General features: G+C 41.1%; 1 protein-coding gene and 1 long non-coding RNA gene across 2 annotated transcripts in view; one reads left to right on the forward strand and one right to left on the reverse strand.

Moving 5' to 3' along the window:
- The window catches only part of shq1 (SHQ1, H/ACA ribonucleoprotein assembly factor), a 108832-nt gene that overhangs the window by 41747 nt on the left and 41243 nt on the right, over nucleotides 1-25842 (reverse strand). The window contains exons 7-8 of the mRNA XM_062996718.1: nucleotides 22298-22455; nucleotides 14023-14076 (exon numbers count right to left, since the gene is read on the reverse strand). Of these exons, the coding sequence (XP_062852788.1) occupies nucleotides 14023-14076; nucleotides 22298-22455 (212 nt within the window). The remainder of the gene's footprint in view (nucleotides 1-14022; nucleotides 14077-22297; nucleotides 22456-25842) is intronic.
- Nucleotides 18710-25842, forward strand: part of LOC134316361 (uncharacterized) — a 33006-nt gene continuing 25873 nt past the window's right edge. The window contains exon 1 of the long non-coding RNA XR_010013082.1: nucleotides 18710-18767. This is a non-coding gene — a long non-coding RNA (uncharacterized LOC134316361). The remainder of the gene's footprint in view (nucleotides 18768-25842) is intronic.

Below are 25842 nucleotides of genomic sequence, written 5' to 3' on the forward strand. Positions count from 1 at the left end.
AAATATTATTTTTACAAACTATAACCTTGATTAAAAATATGATGCTTAAGCACCCATTTATAATAATGCTTTAATCATCGTTTCTTTTTTTTCCTTTTTTAATTCACTAGATAGAAACAAAAGCTTCTAATCTTTCCTCAGCTAAAACTGTTCATTTTAAATGTTTATTCAGGTTGTAGTGCAGGAACTGAACATGTTGACATTTCAAAGATTAATCAGAGCTGAGGATACAGAGCTGTATTAGTTCTATAGCACTTATTACATTCTATTTGAAAAAGATTGTAGCCACTCCTGGCGATGACTGTAAAACCTGATTCCTATTGATCCAAACTCGAGTGTCTTTAAGCTATTTAAATACTGTGATGGCGCCGATTTTCCTCACTGCTTTTCATCTTCGCTCAGCGGCTTGTTAGGATTGCGCCTGGAGTCACTGTAGCATTTAAGCGTAGCTCATGGACTCCCCCAGGCTATTAAACAGCGGGAGCTTTGCTTATCCGCTTCGCATTACTGGGTCACGGTGCATAAGGTGACGGCTGAGCAACCTTCATTTTATCTGCTAGCGGATATGTATTGATTTGTCTGTAAACTCCTTAACAGTCACACACAGATAACTCAGAAAAAAACTGTCAATGCCAGTGTTAAAGGTAGAGCGAAAAAGTGTAATGTCTATTGAACCAAACAATCATCATTCAACTCCTTCCTCTCCTCACATTAGAGTCATTCACTGGTCTAGGTCAAGATTTAGTATAAAGGAACTATCCATAACATACCATACACAATCATCAGGTATCAATTATTAAAAACATAATACACTGTTCCAGCTGCTGAAATAATTGTTTATGTAGAATAGAATAGAATATTAATTAGAATGCCTTTATTTGTCATATATACATATACAGACGTATAGTACAACGAAATTCTAGTTTGGAAGCTGGGGTCAGAGCGCAGGGTCAGCCATTGTAGAGCGCTCCTGTAGCCGAGAACAATAAGGGCCTTGCTCAAGAGCCCAACAGTGTCTGCGTGGCAGAGCCAAGATTAGAACATTCTAATGGTCGATAACCAACAGCACTTTTCCACTGCATGGTACCCCATAATATGGAGCCTTTTAAAATCTGTGATTGCACATTTAGTGGTTGCCAAGTGACCTGTAATTTGTTTACCCTTCTAGACCCTAAGACCTCACCAATTATGTCCGTGGAGATGCTTGGCTGGCCGATAGCACTGCTGAGATTCGAACCTGTATAGACCGCAGTGCCACCTGCATGTCCCAATAAATAACAATTAAATCTAGAAAATCCAGATTGTTTAACATCAATTTGATTTCCTGTGCAATCTTCCTTCCCTATAACACACCACCTGTGTCTGTTGAGCACCCAGCCAGGCCAGGCCGGTGGGATAGCAGAGATGCGGGTTTGAGCAGGCTAGCGCAATAGACTGCTATTCGATATGAAATCTTAGTTCTTTCATTTGCATGAACCGCTTTATCCTAGTTTTATCGATGTGGGTCTGTTTCCACAAGAAAACACTAAGGTAGGTATACACCCTAGCCATGGCACCAGTCCATTGCAGGGGATCACGCACATACAATCAATTACTTACACTAGGGACCATTTAGAGCAGGCAATCCACCATCTGCATATTGGAGGAGGAGGAGGTGAGAGGAAGCCAAAGAACCTGGAGGAAATACATGTGGAGACCACCGTGCCACCCAATTAATACCTACATCAATCTGCATTAATTGGCTAAAAGTGGGTGGACACAACTCCTAATAAATGAGTTCAGCTGTCTAAGCCTATTGCTACTGGGTTTTGAAAATCAATTACATTTAACCAATGATATGATTTCAATGTTGTCAAAACAAATAGAAAAGATTGGGGAAGGCCCTGCACTGGTTTAGCATGATCCACAAAAAATCCATAAGCACACGATTCGATGAGTTTGGTGAGAAGGAACGCCAGTGACCTATGAAGTGCTGAACTCCACTGTACACCTTTGGTATGAATTGGAATGTTGATTGCAAGAAAGACCTTCTAGTCCAACTTCAGCACATCAATTTTCTGACTAATGTTTCATGCTTAAAATACTTCAAGAGATTATTAAATTCATTCATTCATTCATTCATTCATTTTCTTATCCGCTTATCCAATTAGGGTCGCGGGGGGGGACCTATCCCAGCTTTTCAATGGGCGCAAGGCACACAGCAACACCCTGGACGAGACACCAGTCCATCGCAGGGCAGACACGCAGACACGCACGCACGCACGCACGCACACACACACACACACACACACACACACCCGTTCACTCACAGGGCAATTCAGTGTCTCCAATTAACCTGACTGCATGTTTTTGGACTGTGGGAGGAAACTGGAGCTCCAGGAGGAAACCCACACAGACACGGGGAGAACATGCAAACTCCACACAGAAAGGACCTGGACTGCCCCGCCTCGGGATCGAACCCAGGACCTTCTTGCTGTGAGGCGACAGTGCTACCCACTAAGCGGTTATTACATTTCTCTACTTAAATAATAATAATAATAAGGGCGGCATAGTGGCTCAGTGGGTACCACTGTCGCCTTACCACAAAAAGGTCCTGGGTTTGATTACCATGTGGAACGGTGCGGGTCCTTATTGTGTGTCTGTGTGGGTTTGCTCCAGGTGCTCCGGTTTCCCCACACAGTCCAAAGACATGCAGTCAGGTTAATTGGTGCTACAAAAATTGCCTTGAGTGTGTGTGTGTGTGTGTGTTTGCCCTGTGATGGACTGGCAGCTTGTCCAGAATGTTTCCTACCTTTTGCCTTGTAAATTGAACCCACTGCAACCCTGAATAGGATAAAGCTGTGGTAGATTTTTCAGATGAGCCTTTATGGCTTTCTCTTCTCTCTCTTTTGCACTGAACACTTCACTCGTAACTGCCTTAATTAGTGCACTAATTACTCCTAATGAACCAGAATTTTATTGGCCGGGTAAACAGAGCAACTCAACACCTTTCGAGACCAACAGGTCTAATTATCATTGCTGCCTTAAAATCAATCTACAATGCTGGAGAGGGAAAAAAATCATGTGGAGTAATTATATATTTTTTCTCTATCTGCTTTTTTTTTCCTTTTCAGGGGCTTGTTAAGTATGCGCTTAGACTTATTGTAGCGTGTCATCGTAGCTCATGCACTCCCCCGAGCTATTAAACAGCGGTGTAAATAAACCAGCGGCGGGAAGCAGAGCCGAGCGAGACTGTTCGGAGGCAACATTAGTCAGGCGGAATGGAGAGAGGGCGGGTGCGAGGGATAGGAAGAGAAAGAGATGGAGATACGGTAGGCTGTTCCTTGACAGCGAGACGAAGAGAGAGGAATTGTGAAAGCAATAAAGCAGGAGAGAGATGGATAGTCTGAGAGATAACGCTGGTGATAAGGAGAGATGAGAAAAGAGATACCAAGAAGAGAGAAAAAAAACGAGACGGGGAGAAAAAGATTGGCGGTGTGTGTGTGTGTGTGTTTGGAGGCAGCTGGAGAATATCATTAGCCTCTCTCCATTATCAGTCAAGCACTGGAGTGTTGGCTCGGTGCTGAGAGATGGCTTAGGTTTCTCTCGCTCATTGTCACATTCGCCGTGCAAATTGGCAGGATTAGCGGTGGCTGGAGCTGCCACCCTGGCTGAAACACAAAAAACCAACACAACTACGCATTCATCCACAGACAGTATCTCTTATTCACAAAAGCATTCAAACCCTTTGCTGTGGATCTCCAAATTGGGGCACATCCTGTTTGCTTTGATTATACATAAGATGTGTCTAAAACTCAATAGGAGTCCACTTGTTGCAATTTTATTTGATTGGACGTAGTTTGGAAAAGGCACACACCTGGATCATTCAAGTCACAAAGACATTCAAGTCTTATAAAAACAAAAATCTAAGCTTTTTAGGCAGCAAAACCAACCACATGGCGAAACATGATGGTACTTCCCAGTGGAAGGGACAGAGAGAATGGTAAGAAAAAACGCAAGGATAATTGCAGCCAAATACAGAAGCATCCTTAATAACACTTTCCCCAGACTGTACACAAACTCAGATAACAGGCCAAAACATGCATCCAAAACCACACTAGCTTCGCACTAGTGGCTTCGGTGAAAGTCTTCGATTGTTCTTGAGTGAAACAGCCAAAGCTCAGACTTTAACTTGTGACTGTGCCCTTGTGCACAAAGCAAGGTCTTTGAAGGTATGGAGTAACTTTAGTGCTCTGGCCTCCACTTCAGTAGTATCACCATCTACAATTTATAGTATTATTTTTTATTTTATTTTTCCCCTTTTCCTCCCCCTTTAGCGCATCCAATTGTTCAATTTGCATCGTGCTTCCTCTCTGTCTATGCCGAACCCTGCCCTGACCGAGGAGATCGAAGCTAACCCATATCCCCGCCGAAATATGAGCAGCAGCCGGATGCATTTTTGCCACCCACACATTGATGAGTGTGGCGCCACCTATCGTTGCATGCGGAGAGACACACCCTAAGGGCACTCTTCCTCATCTCTGTGCAGGCACCTCTAATCAGCCGGCAGAGGTCGTAATCGCATCCTGACAGAGAGAGACCCAGATCCGGTTCTTTGTCCCGCCCCCCAACTGAGCAACCGGCCAATCGTTGCTCATACAGCCACTCAGCCTCGAACCGGTGAGGAAGAGCTGGATTCAATACGATGTACTCAGAATCCAGCTCTGGTTGCAGCGTGTCTTTTTACCGCTGTGCCACCTGAGCGGCTCCAATCCATAGTATTATTAACAGATTCAGAAAATCTAGAGAAATATCCGTGTGTAAAAGAGTACTGCATCAAAAATCAACAAGCCTATATACAGTGTATCACAAAAGTGAGTACACCCCTCACATTTCTGCAGATATTTAAGTATATCTTTTCGTGGGACAACACTGACAAAATGACACTTTGACACAATGAAAAGTAGTCTGTGTGCAGCTTATATAACAGTGTAAATTTATTCTTCCCTCAAAATAACTCAATATACAGCCATTAATGTCTAAACCACCGGCAACAAAAGTGAGTACACCCCTAAGAAACTACACCCCTAAATGTCCAAATTGAGCATTTTCCCTCCAAAATGTCATGTGATTTGTTAGTGTTACTAGGTCTCAGGTGTGCATAGGGAGCAGGTGTGTTCAATTTAGTAGTACAGCTCTCACACTCTCTCATACTGGTCACTGAAAGTTCCAACATGGCACCTCATGGCAAAGAACTCTCTGAGGATCTTAAAAGACGAATTGTTGCGCTACATGAAGATGGCCAAGGCTACAAGAAGATTGCCAACACCCTGAAACTGAGCTGCAGCACAGTGGCCAAGATCATCCAGCGTTTTAAAAGAGCAGGGTCCACTCAGAACAGACCTCGCGTTGGTCGTCCAAAGAAGCTGAGTGCACGTGCTCAGCATCACATCCAACTGCTGTCTTTGAAAGATAGGCGCAGGAGTGCTGTCAGCATTGCTGCAGAGATTGAAAAGGTGGGGGGTCAGCCTGTCAGTGCTCAGACCATACGCCGCACACTACATCAAATTGGTCTGCATGGCTGTCACCCCAGAAGGAAGCCTCTTCTGAAGTCTCTACACAAGAAAGCCTGCAAACAGTTTGCTGAAGACATGTCAACAAAGGACATGGATTACTGGAACCATGTCCTATGGTCTGATGAGACCAAGATTAATTTGTTTGGTTCAGATGGTCTCAAGCATGTGTGGCGGCAATCAGGTGAGGAGTACAAAGATAAGTGTGTCATGCCTACAGTCAAGCATGGTGGTGGGAATGCCATGGTCTGGGGCTGCATGAGTGCAGCAGGTGTTGGGGAGTTACATTTCATTGAGGGACACATGAACTCCAATATGTACTGTGAAATACTGAAGCAGAGCATGATCCCCTCCCTCCGGAAACTGGGTCGCAGGGCAGTGTTCCAGCATGATAATGACCCCAAACACACCTCTAAGACGACCACTGCTTTATTGAAGAGGCTGAGGGTAAAGGTGATGGACTGGCCAAGCATGTCTCCAGACCTAAACCCAATAGAACATCTTTGGGGCATCCTCAAGCGGAAGGTGGAGGAGCGCAAAGTCTCGAATATCCGCCAGCTCCGTGATGTCGTCATGGAGGAGTGGAAAAGCATTCCAGTGGCAACCTGTGAAGCTCTGGTAAACTCCATGCCCAGGAGAGTTAAGGCAGTTCTGGGAAATAATGGTGGCCACACAAAATATTGACACTTCAGGAACTTTCACTAAGGGGTGTACTCACTTTTGTTGCCGGTGGTTTAGACATTAATGGCTGTATATTGAGTTATTTTGAGGGAAGAATAAATTTACACTGTTATATAAGCTTCACACAGACTACTTTTCATTGTGTCAAAGTGTCATTTTGTCAGTGTTGTCCCATGAAAAGATATACTTAAATATCTGCAGAAATGTGAGGGGTGTACTCACTTTTGTGATACACTGTAAGCCTGAACATAACCTCATGAGCTTAGTCAACATTGCATCTACAAATGCAAGTTAAGACCTCAGGGTATGAAGCATGTTAGTGGCAAAGGCATGGGTACCTTGCATATTTGTTGAGTGGTACATTTGAAATTTAGAAGAAATATATGCCGTCATCTAGTTAACGTCTTTTCAGGGTTCTCCCCGCTTGTTTGACTTGCGTTTAGAATTAAAGGAAGGATAATTGCAGCCAAATACAGAAGCATCCTTAAAAACACTTCCCCCAGACTGTACACAAACTCAGACACAGGTAACAGGCTAAAACATACAGTGTATCACAAAAGTAAGTACACCCCTCACATTTCTGCAAATATTTCATTATATCTTTTCATGGGACAACACTATAGACATGAAACTTGGATATAACTTAGAGTAGTCAGTGTACAACTTGTATAGCAGTGTAGATTTACTGTCTTCTGAAAATAACTCAACACACAGCCATTAATGTCTAAATGGCTGGCAACATAAGTGAGTACACCCCACAGTGAACATGTCCAAATTGTGCCCAAAGTGTCAATATTTTGTGTGACCACCATTATTATCCAGCACTGCCTTAACCCTCCTGGGCATGGAATTCACCAGAGCTGCACAGGTTGCTACTGGAATCCTCTTCCACTCCTCCATGATGACACCACGGAGCTGGTGGATGTTAGACACCTTGAACTCCTCCACCTTCCACTTGAGAATGCGCCACAGGTGCTCAATTGGGTTTAGTCCATCACCTTTACCTTCAGCTTCCTCAGCAAGGCAGTTGTCATCTTGGAGGTTGTGTTTGGGGTCGTTATCCTGTTGGAAAACTGCCATGAGGCCCAGTTTTCGAAGGGAGGGGATCATGCTCTGTTTCAGAATGTCACAGTACATGTTGGAATTCATGTTTCCCTCAATTAACTGCAGTTCCCCAGTGCCTGCAACACTCATGCAGCCCAAGACCATGATGCTACCACCACCATGCTTGACTGTAGGCAAGATACAGATGTCTTGGTACTTCTCACCAGGGCACCGCCACACATGCTGGACACCATCTGAGCCAAACAAGTTTATCTTGGTTTCGTCAGACCACAGGGCATTCCAGTAATCCATGTTCTTGGACTGCTTGTCTTCAGCAAACTGTTTGCTGGCTTTCTTGTGCGTCAGCTTCCTTCTGGGATGACGACCATGCAGACCGAGTTGATGCAGTGTGCGGCGTATGGTCTGAGCACTGACAGGCTGACCTCCCACATCTTCAACCTCTGCAGCAATGCTGGCAGCACTCATGTGTCTATTTTTTAAAGCCAACCTCTGGATATGACGCCGAACACGTGGACTCAACTTCTTTGGTCGACCCTGGCGAAGCCTGTTCCGAGTGGAACCTGTCCTGGAAAACCGCTGTATGACCTTGGCCACCATGCTGTAGCTCAGTTTCAGGGTGTTAGCAATCTTCTTATAGCCCAGGCCATCTTTGTGGAGAGCAACAATTCTATTTCTCACATCCTCAGAGAGTTCTTTGCCATGAGGTGCCATGTTGAATATCCAGTGGCCAGTATGAGAGAATTGTACCCAAAACACCAAATTTAACAGCCCTGCTCCCCATTCACACCTGGGACCTTGACACATGACACCAGGGAGGGACAACGACACATTTGGGCACAATTTGGACATGTTCACTGTGGGGTGTACTCACTTATGTTGCCAGCTATTTAGACATTAATGGCTGTGTGTTGAGTTATTTTCAGAAGACAGTAAATCTACACTGCTATACAAGCTGTACACTGACTACTCTAAGTTATATCCAAGTTTCATGTCTATAGTGTTGTCCCATGAAAAGATATAATGAAATATTTGCAGAAATGTGAGGGGTGTACTCACTTTTGTGATACACTGTACATCCAAAACAACACTAGAGTGGCTTTGGCAGAAGTCTCTGACTATTCTTGAGTTGACCAGCCAAAGCTCAGACTTTAACTTGTGACTTGTGCACAAAGCAAGGTTTTTGAAGGTATGGAGGAACTTCAGTGCTCTGGCCTCCATTTAAGTGATTTCACCATCTACAATCCATGGTATTATTAAGAGATTCAGAAAATCTAGAGAAATATCTGTGTGCAAAAGAGTACTGCATCGAAAATCAACAAGCCTATATAAGCCTAAATATAATCTCATGAGCTTAATCAACATTGCATCTACAAATTCAAGTTATGAAGCATATTAGTGACAAAGGCATGGGTACCTTGCATATTTGAAATTTAGAAGAAATACATGCTGTCGTCTAGCTAACGTCTTTTCAGGGTCGTCCCCGCTTTGTTTGACGTGGGTGCTTAGAATTAAAGGAAGGATAATTTCCGCCAAATACAGAAGCATCCTTAAAAACATTTCCCCCAGACAGCAAACAAACTCAGACACAGGTAACAGGCTAAAACATACATCCAAAACAACACTAGAGTGGCTTTGGCACAAATCTCTGATTGTTCTTGAGTGGACCAGCCAAAGCCCAGACTTTAATGCCTTTAAACATCAGTACAGAGCTGAAGATGTCAGTTCACAGACGCCTAACAACCAAGTTGACTGAGCTGGAGAGAATCTGCCATGAAGAATGGATTAAACTGCCCAAATCCAGGGAAGCATAGCTTATCAAGGCATATCAAAGAGTTGCAGCTATAAGTGCTAAAAGCTAAAAAAAAAAAAAAAAAAAAAAAAAAAAACACAATAACTAATTATTAAATAAAAGATGCGTTTTTTTTTTAAATTTACTAGTTCATTATGAAAGATTAAGTGTAGGCTGATGAATTCTACTCATTCAAATCATATCCGCAACACAATAAATTGTGCAAAAAGTCAAGGATAAATATTTTCTGAATCCACTGTATGCTCAGAATGGCAACCTGCCAACCAGGAAAAAAAAAAACTTTTCAGCTGGTCGCATTAGCACTCCTCCCTGTCTATCTTGCTCTTTCACTCTCTCCTGGTGTAATGATGAAGGGAACTGCCAGTCACTCCATCTGTCTTGCCTGTCAGGTTCAGGCAAACACCTGTTCCACATTCCAACCCTACAATTCATACACATACAACACTGCAAAGCAGCACGCCCACCACTAACCTATCAGTTTCAACAAGGTGTACTTAACCTATCCCACACATACACCAGAAATAATTGGCTTTTACTCAATAAAATCTGGAAGCACTCCAAAAAAAAGGGTCACTTTGTGTGAGTCTACAATACAGCATCTAGTCAGACACTTCTGGGTCACCACACTCATCACACATTTTATGAGGTAGGTACATTCATTACTTTTTTTATAATCTACACCAACCATAAACATACACATTGTGAATTGGTACACCGTAACTGACTGTAGCCCATGCCTTCAACTTGTTCCCTACTTAATAAGAAAGAAACCACAAGAAATGCAATGACACTAAAATGATTAAAGGTATGTATCAACAGGTGTATAAAATCCATAATATGAAATAAATAACACTTCCACCTAAGTATTTACATTTTCTTACATTTTCTTACATTTTCTGCATTTAGCAGATGCTCTTATCCAGAGCGACTTACAGAAGTGCTTCCATAGTAAACATTTCATTTCTCAAGTTTTAGTAAACAACAGTCAAAGAACACAAATCTGCTGAAACCTGTTAGAACCTGTTTTTTTTTTTTTTTTACATTTTAAAAACGTTAGTAAATAAGTACAAGTTAGCTTAAGTGCTTAGTAAAGAGGTGGGTTTTTAATCGTTTTTTAAAGACAGCAATAGACTCAGATGTTCGGACAGACAGAGGAAGTTCATTCCACCACTTGGGTGCTAGAACAGAGAAGAGCCTTGATGCTTGTCTTCCTTTTGTCCTGGCTCGGAGGTCGCGTGGTACAGAGCGGGGTTTGATTAGACCACGAAGGTAGCTTGGGGCTGGTCCATTTTTTTTGTTAACATAACTAAGTAGCAACAGTTCCTGCTTGATTCACACAGCCATGTCCTCTAACTCTAGATCTTATGAATTTGGTATTAAGAAACCCCAGTGGCCTGTTCAGATCCCTGACCTCAAGCCCACTGAACATGTTTTGTGCAAGCCAGACCAGTTTGACCTTCCAAATCTTCAGTGGACTCATTTATACAGACCTCGCAGAGGGCTAGCATGGCCGCAAAGAGGAGGGGGGTTATAACAGCATTATCGACACCCACTTCTGGAGCCAGGAATACAACTTTTGTGGCCTTGCAAGCTACAAGGTGATAAGTAGACATGAAGAACCAAGCCAGTCAGGTGACAGGTACGTCTTGGGCAGTTTTAGATCAACTACTCTTCATTACTTAAAAAAAAAAAAGTATTTAGATTTTTTCCCCTCTTTTTTCCCCCAATTTTTATCCCCCAGTCTAGTCATGTCCAATTACCCTGAATGCATCCTCTATACTGATTCGACCTTTCACCGCTGACTGAGGACGCCTCTCAACTGACATACACCCCCTCTGGTACGCACAGTCAGTACAGATTTTTCACCTGCACAAGTCGAGTTCATATACTTGACGGGCACTGTGCTCGGAGGGCCACACTCCCATCAGCATTATTCCTCAGCCCTGTGCAGGCACCATCAGTCAGCCAGCAGGGGCCGCAGTCGCACCAGTTATGAGGACCTATGATCCGACTAACAACCCTGAACAACAGCCAATCGTTGTTCATACTGCCGCCCAGCCTTGTCAGAAAGGCAGAGCTGAGGTTCCATACGATGTAATCGAAACCCCAACTCTAGTGAGCTAGCGTACTTTACCGCTACGCCACCTGAGCGGCTCAACTACTCTTCATTACTAAAACCGAATGTAAATACGTCTACACCAATCAGGGAACTTTGAATGTAATTTTATTTGCTGGAACAGAACCTGAAATGTTGTGGGAGATAGAAAGATATGAACTATCTTTAAATTTAGTCATGTTACTTGTTTGGTCAAGTTATGTTAACACAAAGATGGGCTGTGGTTCCATATTCCTAAAATTCTGTCTGTACAGAGACTGTCTCATAAGTTCCAGGCTTCTTGGATAATGTAGAACAAGTTACTTAAGAGCGTATCTGATTGCAAACCTCAGTGAATTATATGCAGCAACAGTTATATTATAATGAAAAGTCTGGGTAAAGCCGAAAAAGAAAAGATCGATCAGTGCAAAGTACAAAAGATTCTATATAATATTAGAGGCTCTGTTTGCCAGAAGGCTTAAACTAACGAAAATGTTTGTTTAGGGACACAAGGTGCAAAAGCACAATGCCAGAATACTGGAGTGGTTGAAAATAAAGAAAATGAATGTCCTTGAGTGGCTTAGTTAGAATTCTGACCTTAAACCATTTGAACATCTGTGGCGAGACATCAAAACGGCTGTAATCCACCTCTACTCCAACTAATTTGGCAGAACGTTCAAGAAATTTGCTAAGAGAAATGAGCCAAAACTGTTTAATCATGCTGTGCGAAATTTATTGAGACGCATCCAAAACGACTACTTGATGTAAAAGCTGCCAAAAGTGCTTCAAGCAAGTACTGAAAAAGGTGGGCAAATACTAATTGTTGACATTTCAGAGTTTAATACCATTTTATTAGGAAAGACATTGCCAAGCCAAACTTTCTGCATGCGTTACTCATACCATTGGCACTAACACGCTTTATACCTTGAGTCTTTTGTAGAATGGCTTTGTATTAAGAGAGTGCAGTTGCTAGATTGACTGGTCTGCAGTCCAGACATTTCTTACACTGAAAACCAGAGATGCATTTTGAATTGCAATAAATGACAACAGAGACCCCAGACTGTTGCAGCAGCACACATCTTTCATCATCCTTTACATAAATTGGTGCCCTCAGTTCCCAAATAATCAGAGATATAAAAAGAAAGTGTTTTATTAAGAAATACATAAATAAAAGATCCTACGCAGGGTCACTAAAAAAATGGGGGATGAATAATTTGTAAGACACTATAGCTATTGGTGTACTAGTCAGTCTATGTTACCATAATCATTCATTAGGATAAACCCAAATAAATGAAGTTGCAGATAGAAGCAGTAAAAAAGAAAGGCTTCTATGGGTTGCTGGGTCCGGTCTACTTGGTAGGAAGATAACACACTTGGCAATTCCTAAGACCCACAGAGTATTTAAAGTGGTTTGGGCAGCCCACAAGCTGTTTAAGGAATGTCCCACTAGATGCAGACCACAGGGCAGAAAAGAAGGTCTGGGGATCCACTGGAGGAGCAGGACTTCGTGGCAGGGAAATAAAAGTATGTGATGATCTTCTCAGCAGGGAGGAACAGAAAGAGGATACAATGATATATCTTGGAAGCATAGTGTACACTTGGGTACACTTACTGGCAAAAGTTTTGTGGACACTCTCTAATGATTGAGGTAAGGTGTTTCAGGCTTATCCATTGCTAACAAGTGGGCAAGATCAACTGGATACAACAAATGATATGCTATCAACATTGTGAACAGTCTGGAGGAGGTTTCTTTCTGTTCCAGGATGACCATGCCTCTATGCACAAAGCAAGGTCTTTAAAGGTGTGGAGAAACACCAGTGCCCTGACCTCCATTTCAGTCATTTCACCATCTACAGTCCATAGTATTAGCAACAGATTCAGAAAAATTAGATAAATGTGTGTGTGAGAAAGGCAAGACTGAAAACCAAAATTAATAGCCCTGATCCCCCAGATGGCACTGCATGAAAAATCAACATATTTGTGTAATAAATAAAACCCCATAAGCCTAATCAGCACTGCATTTACAAATGCAATTTAAGGCTCAATCTGTTAAGCGTGTTAGTGGCAATGGCATGGATACCTTGCATATTTGTGAAGTCGTCTTTAATGTTCAGTGGTACATTTAAAATATCATTTGAAATGTCATCTAGATGACGTCTGTACAGACACTTGTTTCAGCAAGACATTGCCAAGCCAAGATTTCTGCATGCTCATGTTATACCCGTTCCATTAGCACTGACATGCAATAGAATGGCAGGTGCTAGACTGGCTTGTCTGCACTCCAAACAAGTATTCCACCAAAAACCCGTGATGCATTTTGAAGCACAATATAAAATGCCAACAGAGACCCCAGACTAGTGAGCAGCACAAAAGTTATTGTAAGCAGAAAGGGGAACACATTTTTCACAATCGGTGCCCTCCGTTCCCAAATGATCACAGAATGTTTTAAAAGAATGATGATTTAACACAGTGGTAATCATGCATGTGTCCCAAGTGTCTGGAAGCAAGTTGCAACGTATATAAGACCGATTAGTTCAAGCATTAAATATCTTGTTTTTGTATTTGACCTTATTTTATCAACCACTTTATCCTGGTCCAATTCAGTATTCAAATTCATCTAAGGGTTTCTGCCATGCCCATTTCTCAGACATGGCCAATCATGTCTGTGTAGATGCCTGGCTATCGCTGTGCCACCCAAGCACCTCCCTTTTTTATTCTTTTGATAAAAGGTAAGACAGCTAAACAAAATCCCAGGATTCTGTATTATAGAGCTACAAGATGTGCAGGAATCATAACACTGAACATAAACCATACCATACCTCTAACCAGCTCAAAGTACCGCTGATTTTTCTAATGGTCCATCCAGACTCCACCTGCAATACACAAAAGTCAAACAGTAGTGTCACACATGGGATATCTGAGCCCCCTCCATACATGCACATTTGCCCAGACATGAACTCACCTATTTCCTAGTAGGTGGTGTGTAAAAACAATCCCAAGTAAAACTACAGATTACACAATTACCTGGGTCATGACTAGCACAGTTGTGGATGTACTGTTTTAGGTGTGAACGAAACCTGATCCATGCCGTTGGCCGATTAGGCGTCTACATACAGACATTATTGGCTATGTCTAAGTAGTATACTATTGTGTATATAGCATTTATTTAGGCATTTGACAGTCAAAAAGTGACCCCCATAGAACCCCAAATGACCAGATGACGATAGTGTGTTGTTCTGGCATAAACTTATCAGGTGCAGCAGTGCTGTTTAAAACTTTTAAACACTTGTAAATGACGAGAAGACAACAGTGCTCCGATCAAAAGTATAAAACCAGCAGTGTCCTGAGTTCACTGATAAACTGTCCACTGATAAAAGTCCAAATGAAGATGAACACACTGTGCATGATAAAAGAAAGTAGTTTCAGTCTCTTAACTACATCTAATCCTAACAGTAGGTGTTCCTAATAAAGAGGCCAGTAGGTTGAAACAGTATTTCATTGTCCCAAGAACACTGCTGCACTTGATACACTTAGACCAAAACAACACCTACTGCCATGTCATGTCAAGTTATTGTCACTGCAGTGCTCAGAATGATCCAAAACACTATATCATCTGCTCAGTGGGTAGACCTACTGGGGTCTGTCAATTGAATAATGAGGTAAAGGGGGGTAAGAAAACATACATGGCATTAAATTGTATACCCACAATGTTTATCTGTATCGGTACACTAAATAGCCAAAAGTATTTGGACACCTGACCATGAGCTTGCTGGGCATCCCATTTTTGTGTGTGTGAGTGACAACTATGTGATCTTTTCAGCTATTACAACAGGCATTCTTCTGAGAAGCCTTCTCATAAGACTTTGGAGTATGTCTGTGGGAAGTTGTGCACATTTAGTCAAAGTTTGCATTTGTATGGCTGGACACTGATGTCAGTCAAGAAAGCCTCAGTTGATGTTCTGGTTTATTCCAGAGCTGTTCAGTGGGGCTGAGGTCAGGGCTCTGTGCAGGCCAATAGAGTTTCTTTAAATCAAGCTTTTCCTCTTATAGACCCCACAGGGCCTTCCCTAAACTTGTTGAAAGCATATAATTTCCTTCATATCATTTTTTACACTTGCTGTGGCTGAAACACCTTAATTCAACAATTAGATGTGGTGTCCCAATACTTTGCATATAGTGTATGTGTAGCTTATAAATAATAATTGTACTGGATAGGTGTACCTAATAAATTGCACATGCCTGATAACCTAAAGCAAATGCTCTGGATTCCACTAGATTTTTCATTACATGTACCAGGTTGTTTTACATATTGATATACATATTGATATATATATATATTAGGGCTGTCGTTAACCGCGTTAATTAACGCGTTAAAATTTTAATTGCGATTAAAAAAATTAATGAACATTAAAATTTTTAACCTAACTATTTTTATTTGCCTGTTTGTGCCACATACATGTGTGTCCCTGTGGTAATTAACTGTATTTCATATGAATTAGGATGTAAAGCGCATGAACTGTCCGATGATAAACTACTTTTAGCGGTTTTCACTTTTTTTACGTGTTGATGAAAAGATGAATGAAACCACGCAAGCTTTGTAACGAGTATTTCCATTGGCTGCTAGAGCTGTCCATCAAAACCGCGTAGCTCCGCCTCCTCCCCTTCGGTAAGAACAGAGCCGTAGATAGAGAGAGTTGCGACACTCCTTGATCTCGCCGCTACGCGGTCACGTGGTTCATGTAACCCTCAATAGTTCCAAACAAACCCGGCGCTGTCATGTTCTCAAATGGGACAGGCAGCAGTAAATGAAATATTAAACGGCAAATAATAAACATTTGTACAATTTCTGGGTATTTTCAACTGCGTTTACATTTACTGCATCTGCTTTAATGTCAATTTGGTATATAAAGTGGAAGATTGATGTTTATAATGACTTGTTAATAGGTCGTTCTTGTTAACACACAGTACATTATAATAGCATACATTACATAATGCGATATCATTAAGTAGTAGAGACAATATACAGTATAGACATTAAAGTTTTTTATGTTTTGTTTTTTGCATAAACTAATCTCCCTTCACTTTCCTGAGGATTCATAATAATAATCATTTTGGCTAAACACTAAGTCATGTGCTGGATTCATAAGGTTTACCTGCACTGAATGAACAGATTGATAAACACATTACCGTACCAAAAACATTATAGTGCAGGTACATGAAAAAGCATTCATTCATCTCTTATTTCATGAGTGATTAATAATTGATTCCTACATGTAATACATTAATGAATTCATTATGAATATGCACTAGTTCATTTTGTCTAATGTAAGTGGTGGACAAGGTACACAAACCATTTAGTTGAGTTAAAGTAGAGATATCCAAGGTAACATATTACTCCAGTAAAAGTAGTAGTAAAAGTAAAAATACTCTTTACCTCCACTAAAGTACTAAACTAAATTTACCTTCAAATGTACTTAAGTATGAAAGTAAAAGTATAATGATTTATTGTGGTTCTAATGTTTTATGATCATTTCTGTAACAAGACTCTTGATTAATCAACTCATTTTAGGTGAAAAGACTCGTGTGTCATTAATTAAGCTTAACTGACTAAGCTAAATTGGGTTATACCTATTAATTAAGATAAACATGTAACATTTAGTGCTGAGCAAATGCTAAACAATAACAGTATTAAGTATATTAATGACATTAAATTCATAATTTTTTTAAAACAAAGCAACATACAGCTAAAAATGTTTGATAAGTAGTGGAAATGAATGGGGCTCTATGGGTTGTTTGGAACTATACAGAGCTCCACAACCCGGAAGCTGCGCAGAAAAAATGTCCCGCCCCCTTTCCAACGGTTCCCTATGGGAGTGTCGCCACTCTGTTCTCTCTACCGCTCTGGGTAAGAAGTGAAACTGTGTGTGATGTTTCATCTCTACAGTTTATTCAGGTTATTCTATCACATGGTTATAAACATGACTTATATTTGTGATGTTTGTAGTTTTCTAAAAACACATTTGTATCTGATATTTATATGGACTAAGCGTTTACATGGACTGTTTTAATTAGCACTTTTTTTATATAGCTACAGTCAATTACTTATAGATAATGTCTGCTAACTTGACTGTTTCAGGTATAGATGTTTAAATGGTAATTTAGAACAGTATTTCCCAGTATTCTTTTTGCACAAACACAGTATTAAAAGGTTTTCTTAATAAATCTATGAAATAATCATATCTGTGTTTTGATGCTTTATTGATGCCTTATATTAGATCAAAACATTATGGTTGGTGCACCTGTTTTCAGTGTCAGGGTCATGAACAGGAAAAGATCCTCACTTTTGTCAGATAATGTGCTTCCTACAATGAATTTAGATTTAATAACTATCATATTTTATGAATGTTTTATTGGTAAACACGTTCTTGCAATAACAATGTGCATAACTGTTCAAATTTTGCTTAATTATTAGTTTGCGATTAATTGAGATGAATACATATATATTAGGGCTGTCACACAATTAATCTCGATTAAAATTTTTAATCGTGTGACAGCCCTAATATATATATATAATTTTTTTTTTTTTTTTTTTTTTTTTCCCCCCCACACACACTATTAAGATTCCAGTAAGCTTTGCTCTTCACATGATAAGCTTAGCACATGTTCACAGCTTTGTTGTTAATCCAAACCAGCTCTTCAGCCACTACAAAAACACGTTTGAACAAAGGAAGAAAATATTATGAAAGAATGAACATTTTTCAGCTTTTACTAAACAAACTTAAAGAGCAGACGCCTAAAGAATGTCGGGATGCGCTCCAACAGACGTGTTCAACTCGAGGCCTTTGAAGAATTACAGATCAGCCTCTCTGTACACATGAACATGTGATTTAAAACTCAAAGCCTAAAAGAAAACACTATTTTTATAAAACGTAACATATCTATTTTTATTCAAGGTATGTGGCAGCTTCTCAATACATTTTTCTTTCTTTCTAAAAGCTCTGTGTATTAAATTTCAAGAGTGCCTCAGAAAGCCCGGAGCTCTATAAAAAAAGAAACCACACAGCTGAGCTTTAAATGGTGTAAAAACGTAAGAAACACCACAGTGTCTGTATTGTCCTGGGCTATTCCTACCCAGCAGGATTAAGGGCTCAGTTCCAATTTTCTGCTCAGATCTGATTTGTTGTTTGGTGGTTTACATCATCTGTTAATGTGCTCACTTTCCAACACTAATATCCTGAACTTACATGCTTAAAAGAACAATGTTCCACCTGAGATTTATTCCAAGTTAGAGCTGTTAGAACTGTATCCAAAAAAACAAAACTGGTTCTATTTTCATCGAAATCTAGACAGTTAGGAGTGGACATTCTTAAGTCCTACTTTTAGTCTCCCAGTTTTAGCCTAACAGGATGCAAGGGCAAGGTTGTCTAAATAAATGCATGCCTTATTAAACAAAGGCATTTTTACATGAGTATTAAATATAAAAGTCTAGTATGTGTTCTTCACACAGGCATGCATCTTACTGTGGATGAATCTCAAATAGCAGTCTACTGCGAGTGTGCACTAGGTAGGTATGCCCAACACACTACCTTATGCAGTTAGCACTACAGTACATTATACTATTTATGTAATACATAACATTATGACATTATGACCACCAACAGGTGAAGTGAATAACACTGATCATTTCTTCATCACAGCACCTGTTAGTGGGTGGGATATATTAGGCAGCAAGTGAACATTTTATCCTCAAAGTTCATGTGTTAGAAGCAGGAAAAATGGGCGTAAGGATTTGAGTGAGTCTGACAAGGGCCAAATTGTGATGGCTAGACAACTGGGTCAGAGCATCTCCAAAACTGCAGCTCTCGTGGAGTGTTCCTGGTCTGCAGTGGTCATTATCTATCAAAAGTGGTCCAACGAAGGAACAGTGGTAAACCGGCTACAGGGAGGCCAAGGCTCATTGATGCACGTGGGGAGCGAAGGCTAGCTCGTGTGGTCCGATCCAACAGACGAGCTACTGTAGCTCAAATTGATGAAGAAGTTAATGCTGGTTCTGATAGAATGGTGTCAGAATACACAGTGCATCACAGTTTGTTGCGTATGGGGCTGCAAAGCCACAGACCAGTCAGGGTGCCCATGCTGACCCATGTCCACCGCCAGTTGACTTGGCCTCCAAATTCTCCAGATCTCAATCCAGTCCAGCATCTGGTGGATGTGTGGACAAACAAGTCCGATCTATGGAGGCCCCACCTTGCAACTTACAGGCGTTAAAGGATACCACAGCACACCTTCAGGGGTCAAGTGGAGTCCATGCCTCAACGGGTCAAGGCTGTTTTGGCAGCAAAAGGGGGACAAACGCAATATTAGGAAGGTCGTCATAATGTTATGCATCTGTGTAAGTTTTACATGGGAGGACTTTTTATGTGGATAGCAACTAATCCAAAAAAGTAGTGTAATAATAATAATAATACAAATTAATTGGCAAATGAATTGTTCCATCTGTGATTCCTTTAGGCTGTTCCACTTAGGGGTCACGACAGCGAATCATTCATCTGCATATTTCATTTGGCACAGTTTTAAAACCGGATGCAACTCTCTTATTTATCCTGGCATGGGATCTACACTCATGGCGGCCCTGCATATACTGGTGTTCTCTGCCAAATACCAATCATGCTGCGGGATGATGAGCTATGAGATCTGGTCCCACTAGAGAATGTCGGGCCTTTATGCCACCCTCATGGAATATGACTGTTTGGTAAGAAACATGCATGCCAGTAGCCCACTGGAAGTAATTTCGAAGGGCTCTTGCGGTGCTCCTCCTGTTCCTCCAGCACAATGGAGCATATACAGGTCCTGTTACTGTGTTGATGCTCCAGCTGGTATCCCCTCTATGTTCTTGAGACTGTGCTGGGACACACAACAAACCTTCTTGTGACAAGTATGGATGTGCCATCCTGGTGGAGCACTTCAAGCTACCAGTAGTGACAAGACACCAGCAAAACACACATCTAACAAACTTTTTTGGGTGGCTGTCTTGCTGTTACTTCTCCAGTCCACTTCTCCCGTCACTTTCATTCGCACAGAAGCAGGTGATTCAAAGAATGGTTGACTGGCTGATCATGCAGTAGTTAATACAAAAGTCAAGATAAACAGCACATTACCCTACTCTAGTTTAAGCAAACTAGCAAAAAATCGTCTTTTAAAAATGGTGAGAGACCCAGATGTTTGAACAGACGAAGTTTGTTCCACCACTTGGGTGGCAGTTAAAAAAAGAGCCTTAATGCTTGTCTTCCTTGAGTTCTGGGTGGAGAATCAAAATGAGCGAAACTAGTGTCTCAGAGGTTGCGTGGTAAAGAGTTTTATGCATTCTCTAAGGTAGCTTGGGACTATCCCATATTTTTGGCTTTGCAGGCGAGCATCAGTGTTTTAAACTGAACGAGGGCAGCTACATGAAGCCAGTGAAGAGAACACAGAAGTGGGGTGATGATGTAGTGTTCAGGTTAGTTAAAAACCTAGATGGACAGCTGAATTTTGGATGAGTTGCAGGGGTTTAATAGTGGTAGGGCTGGACGATATGGCTAAAATTTATATCACGATATAACTCCTAATTTCGGTCGATATGATATAATTCCGATATCGATATGAATAACACAAATGTCAGAAAAACTGCCAAAAACACCAAAATTGGATGGCTGTACCTGCAAACCTCTTTTCTGGTTTCTGGAAAGAAATACAAGCTGAACACACCACTGAATTACTCCTACCTCTCTTATCAGCTATTTCGTCTGCTTCTTTTTCAACTGTGGACAGTGGCAAAGCCAGACAATTTCCATAGGGGTGGCCAGACTGAGACCATTGCTCACACAGGGGTGGCACAGAAACTGTCTGATACCTTATTTTTGTATGTGGCTAGTAGTTGTTGATCTAGTAGTGTTTTGGTCACTCACTTGTTTAACTATACAGGTAGAATTACATAAAGCCTAGCATAATAAGCTTCTTATTTTTTCTCATTTTCCCTGTGAAAAACTAAAATATAGCCTATAACCTTAACAGAATTTCAAAGATATTCCTTTGCAATACTTGATCATTTGATTGCAAACTTGTGTGTACTGATGAGACTCATCTGAACCCCAGAACATGCCAGTGTGAATGCATGGAAAACAAATTTTAATTTTCTTTCAAGAATATGATACATTCTGACCAACACTATTAAGCCAAATCAGCATTGAAAATTGACTTTACTTTTAATAGCCTTCTACAATGCTGGAGCTTCTTAAAACTGAATATTCTCTTTTCAATAGAAGTGTTATTTAAATGCTATTAAATTGTTTTTGAAAAAAAACCCCGCCCAATTAGGAGGAAAACAGCCCAATCTGGCAACGCGAATATCCCGTTGGTGCCTTTATTCGTAGCGCGCCACAACTAATAAGAAGTAATATTAATAACTGGTATTAGTACTCAGTACTAGTACTTTTTCTGTAATTGTGTTGGTGGTTGACATTTATGTTGAGTGTGTAACTACACTGTTTTGATGGAGAACTACTCGCTTGAGGTGCGCTGTTGAATTGCGTCCCTGTGGGAACACCAGCGAGCAAAAATGCTTCCGCAAAAAAGTAACACGGGCAAAGCTCACTGACGTATGCATATCGATCGAATTTGTTTAAAAATCATATCACCGTTATTGAAACATTTTCTATCGCGATATATATCGATATCGATTTATTGTCCAGCACTAAATAGTGGACATGGGAGCACCTGCCTGGAGGGAGTTGCAGTAGTCCAGCCGTGAGATTACAAGTGACTGGACAAAAATCTGAGTGGCGACCATAGAGAGAAATGACCGAATCTTCTTGATGTTGTAGAGGAGGAACCAGCATGATCTTGTTAAGCTGGTTATCCAAGACAACACAGAACAGTAGAGACAAATTGTAGATCTAATTAAGGCAGAATCTGACAACAAAAACAATATTTCATCAGTAACCTTCAATACAGTCAGATCCTCAACCAAAAGCTGCAGTCCGTCCAGAAAAGCAGACCATTATAGTCGAATCAGAAGTCATGCTAGCTACATAAAACAAGTAATGATAATGCACTTACGTTATGCTCTCCTTCTGTAGTGCGTACATCATAGACATAGGCCAGGATGATGTCCACCAGACTGAGCCAGACGTGGTATCTAGTTGCCTTATCCAGCACGTAGGACCGGTTTGAGAACTTTCTCATTTGCTCTTTTTCTTCACTGGTAAAAGTGAGAACTGATGGGTAAAAAGAAAGAGAGATCCTCTGGTCAGATCAGGTCAAACAATATATTTGAAGTGTTATAGCAGCTGTGCCCAAACTACTACCCATTGGCATTTGGCCTGCCATTAAGAAGTCAACCTGGGATTAGTCACCACTTGCCTCCAGTATACGTCATGAAAACGTATTTCAAAAATCACAAACGTCAGATGATAAAAAGACCCTAAGAGCTGCTGACCTGCTGAAACTGCCACAATGACTCTATTTACACATAGCTTGCTGCCTGAGGGACATTTACAATGCTGCTTGCAGACAAACAAACCCAACCTGCAATGGTTTTTATGTTTAATTGTTATTAAACTAAGGTTCCAAACCTTATTTCAGCCCACAATATATTTGAGATCGGTACTGAAAGGGTAATCCTTGTGTATAAAATCCTTATTTTTTTGCCATTTCATATTTAGAGGAATAGAGCTATATTTTTGTCCTTGGTTACATTCATGACAGGACGGGTAGTTACTGGTTACACAAGATTCATCAGTTCAAGTCTTAAATATCAAACACAGTCATGGACAATTTTGTATCTCCAATTCACCTCACTTATGTGTCTTTGGACTGTGGGAGGAAACCGAAGCTCCTGGAGGAAACCCACAAAGACACAAGGAGAACAAGGAAACTCCACACAGAAAGGACCAGGACTGCTCCACCTGGAAATCAAACCCAGGAGCTTCTTGCTGTGAGGTGACGGTGCTACACACCGAGCCACCACAGATTGGTTTAAATTAAGATTTAAAAAACAAAAATGTGTATTTCTGAAATCCCCATTACAGTTTCTAACATCCAAACCCATTTTATTGCTAGAGCAGAAAGATTATTTTTTGTTTTTTTTGTTTCTTGTTTCTCTCCCATTTTCTCCCAATTCAGAGTAGTCAATTTGTCTTCTGCTGCTGCTGCTGGGGATCCCTGATTTCTTGTAGTTGAGGACAGTAAATTGCTGCTCACGCCTCCGACGACCCGCACACAGCCCTTAACAGAACACTTTTCCACTAATGCACTCTGCACAGGCACCTCTATCCACCAATCAGGGTCCTAACGCAGTGTTTAAAGATAAAGCCCACACCTTCCAGTCATCCCTCCCTGCAGGCACTGCCAATTATGCCCGCTAGATGGCGCCCAGCTGACCGGTGGCAACACCGAGTTTCGAACCAAGGAGTTCAGAATCTCGGCGATGGTGTGCTAGTGGATTATCCTGCGCCCCTCATTTTAAAAAAATTTTTGCTTTATACCAATTTGGGGCAGCACAGTGGCTCGGTGGGTAGAACTGTTGCCTCACAGCAATAAGGTCCTGGGTTCGATTTCTAGGTGGAGCGATCCGGCTAATTTCTGTGTGGAGTCTGCATGTATCGGAATGGGTTTCCTCCCACAGCCTAAAGACATGCAAGTGAGGTGAATTGGAGAAACAACATTGTCCACAACTGTGTCTGACATTAAAGACCTGAACTGATGAATCTTGTGTAACCAGTAACTACCTGTCCTGTCATTATGTAACCAAAGTGTGTAAAACATGACGTTACAATACTAATAAATAAATAATAAATTATACCAATTTGCTTTCACAATACACCTAAATTATACCAGTTTTCTCAGACTGAAATGAACCTGAAGTGGATTTCAGATTTTACAGATAAAGGTCAAAAGCATATAGTGTTCAGTGTTTGTTTTGCAGTGAGAGTGGTTGTGTATTTATCAAGGCATTCCTACTTTTACTTTTTTTTTTTTTTAACATTGTAGGTTTAATGTGCTATTTTTTGCTACATCAATTATTGGTAATTGCTTATTTTCTTTTGGAATGAGGGAAAAAGCATACATAAAGATACAGACAGGTATTGTAATTAATATCGGCTGCAAGAATTTCATCCCGCCCATCCAACAGAGAAGGAACAATCACGTTCTCCTGGTCTTTTTATTTTAAATAACTAGGGCATCATAGGGGGTTTAAACTCGCACAGTCCAGAGAATGAACTGAGCACTTTACTGATGTGAGCACTTTACTGATGTGACCCTTTAAAGCCCTGTCAAAACGATTTTATCGGACTGATTAATTAGTTAAACTGAAGTCTATGGCTCTCTGTGTGAAGCCTAATGCCCTCAATGCCTTATTGTTCCTCCTTAGTAACAAACCACCAGCAGCTCAGTGCTGCACCAGAGCAACAGATAACGCTGAAGGACAACTCCTTTCTCAAAAGAGAAAAAGTCATTAAACACTGTAAGATAAAATAATCTGTACAGATCTGCTCCTGCCTTGTTGAGAGCTAAGCCAATTTCCCATATCCTCCCAAGTGACTTATCTACATGCTGCATAGAGGAAAGAAAGACTGATCACAATGTGCATTGAATTCAGATGATAGGAGTACAGGAACAGATCATTCAGTACTTAGATATTTACATCCAGCCACAGACTGCATGTCGATGCAAGGTGTAAACTGAGCCTTGGCTAGACATGCTGGCACCAAATAAATGAAAGCAAATAGAAATCAAATGCATAAGGATGAATTGGATCTGTTGGATTTGGCATCAATCAGTTGTTGTAATGAAAGAATATCACTGTTTTAAGGTCATAAATACAGATCTCAGCTGTGCTATCAACCTGGCCAGGCGTAATTGGCCGTGCCTGACCAAGAGATGAGGGGTCGATAGGTTTCCTTGCTGATTTGCAGCCTCTGCTGGCTGGTTGAGGCATCTGCATGAAGTATGGATGACGCACCGACAGCAGTGTATGACTACTTGTATGAAATACAGCATTAGCAAAGACTCTGCATATGGCAAGTGAAAGCAAATGGCCAGCGACTGAGATCGTGTCAAGAGGGGGCGCGAAAGGCTTAAACGTTGCAGTGAGGGCAACACGTGCTTAGCTTTGGGGTGAATGAAGCAAAACGCTTATGAGACCTACTCTGTAGAGATCTGTAGCTTCGCTCTTAATTGGAACATAAAGTGACATTTATCCTGGCCAGGGTCACAGTGGGTCTGATTCATTTGGTGAAAGGCAAGGTAACACCGCAGACAGGTTGCCAGTCCATCACAAGGCAAGCACACAAAATCAGATCAGTTTTGGTAGATTCAATTGGCCTGACTGCATGCCTTTAAAGTTGAGGGGGAAAGCCGGAGCACCCGGAGGAAACCCACACCGACACAGGGAGAACATGCAGACTTCATACAGACAGGAACCTGGCCACCAGGTCCTTCTTGCTGTGAGGTGAAGGAAATATGGTCTGACACCTGTACCAACAGCTGACTTGACAGTCTTAAAGGTAATAAACCATTATTTTGAAACCATTTGGACACCCCATAGTCCTAGTGACAATAACATCCTCTATACTACACAAACTTCTGCACATTATTTTTCT

Source organism: Trichomycterus rosablanca, chromosome 6 (genome assembly GCF_030014385.1).
Source record: "Trichomycterus rosablanca isolate fTriRos1 chromosome 6, fTriRos1.hap1, whole genome shotgun sequence".
Lineage (NCBI taxonomy): Eukaryota > Metazoa > Chordata > Actinopteri > Siluriformes > Trichomycteridae > Trichomycterus > Trichomycterus rosablanca.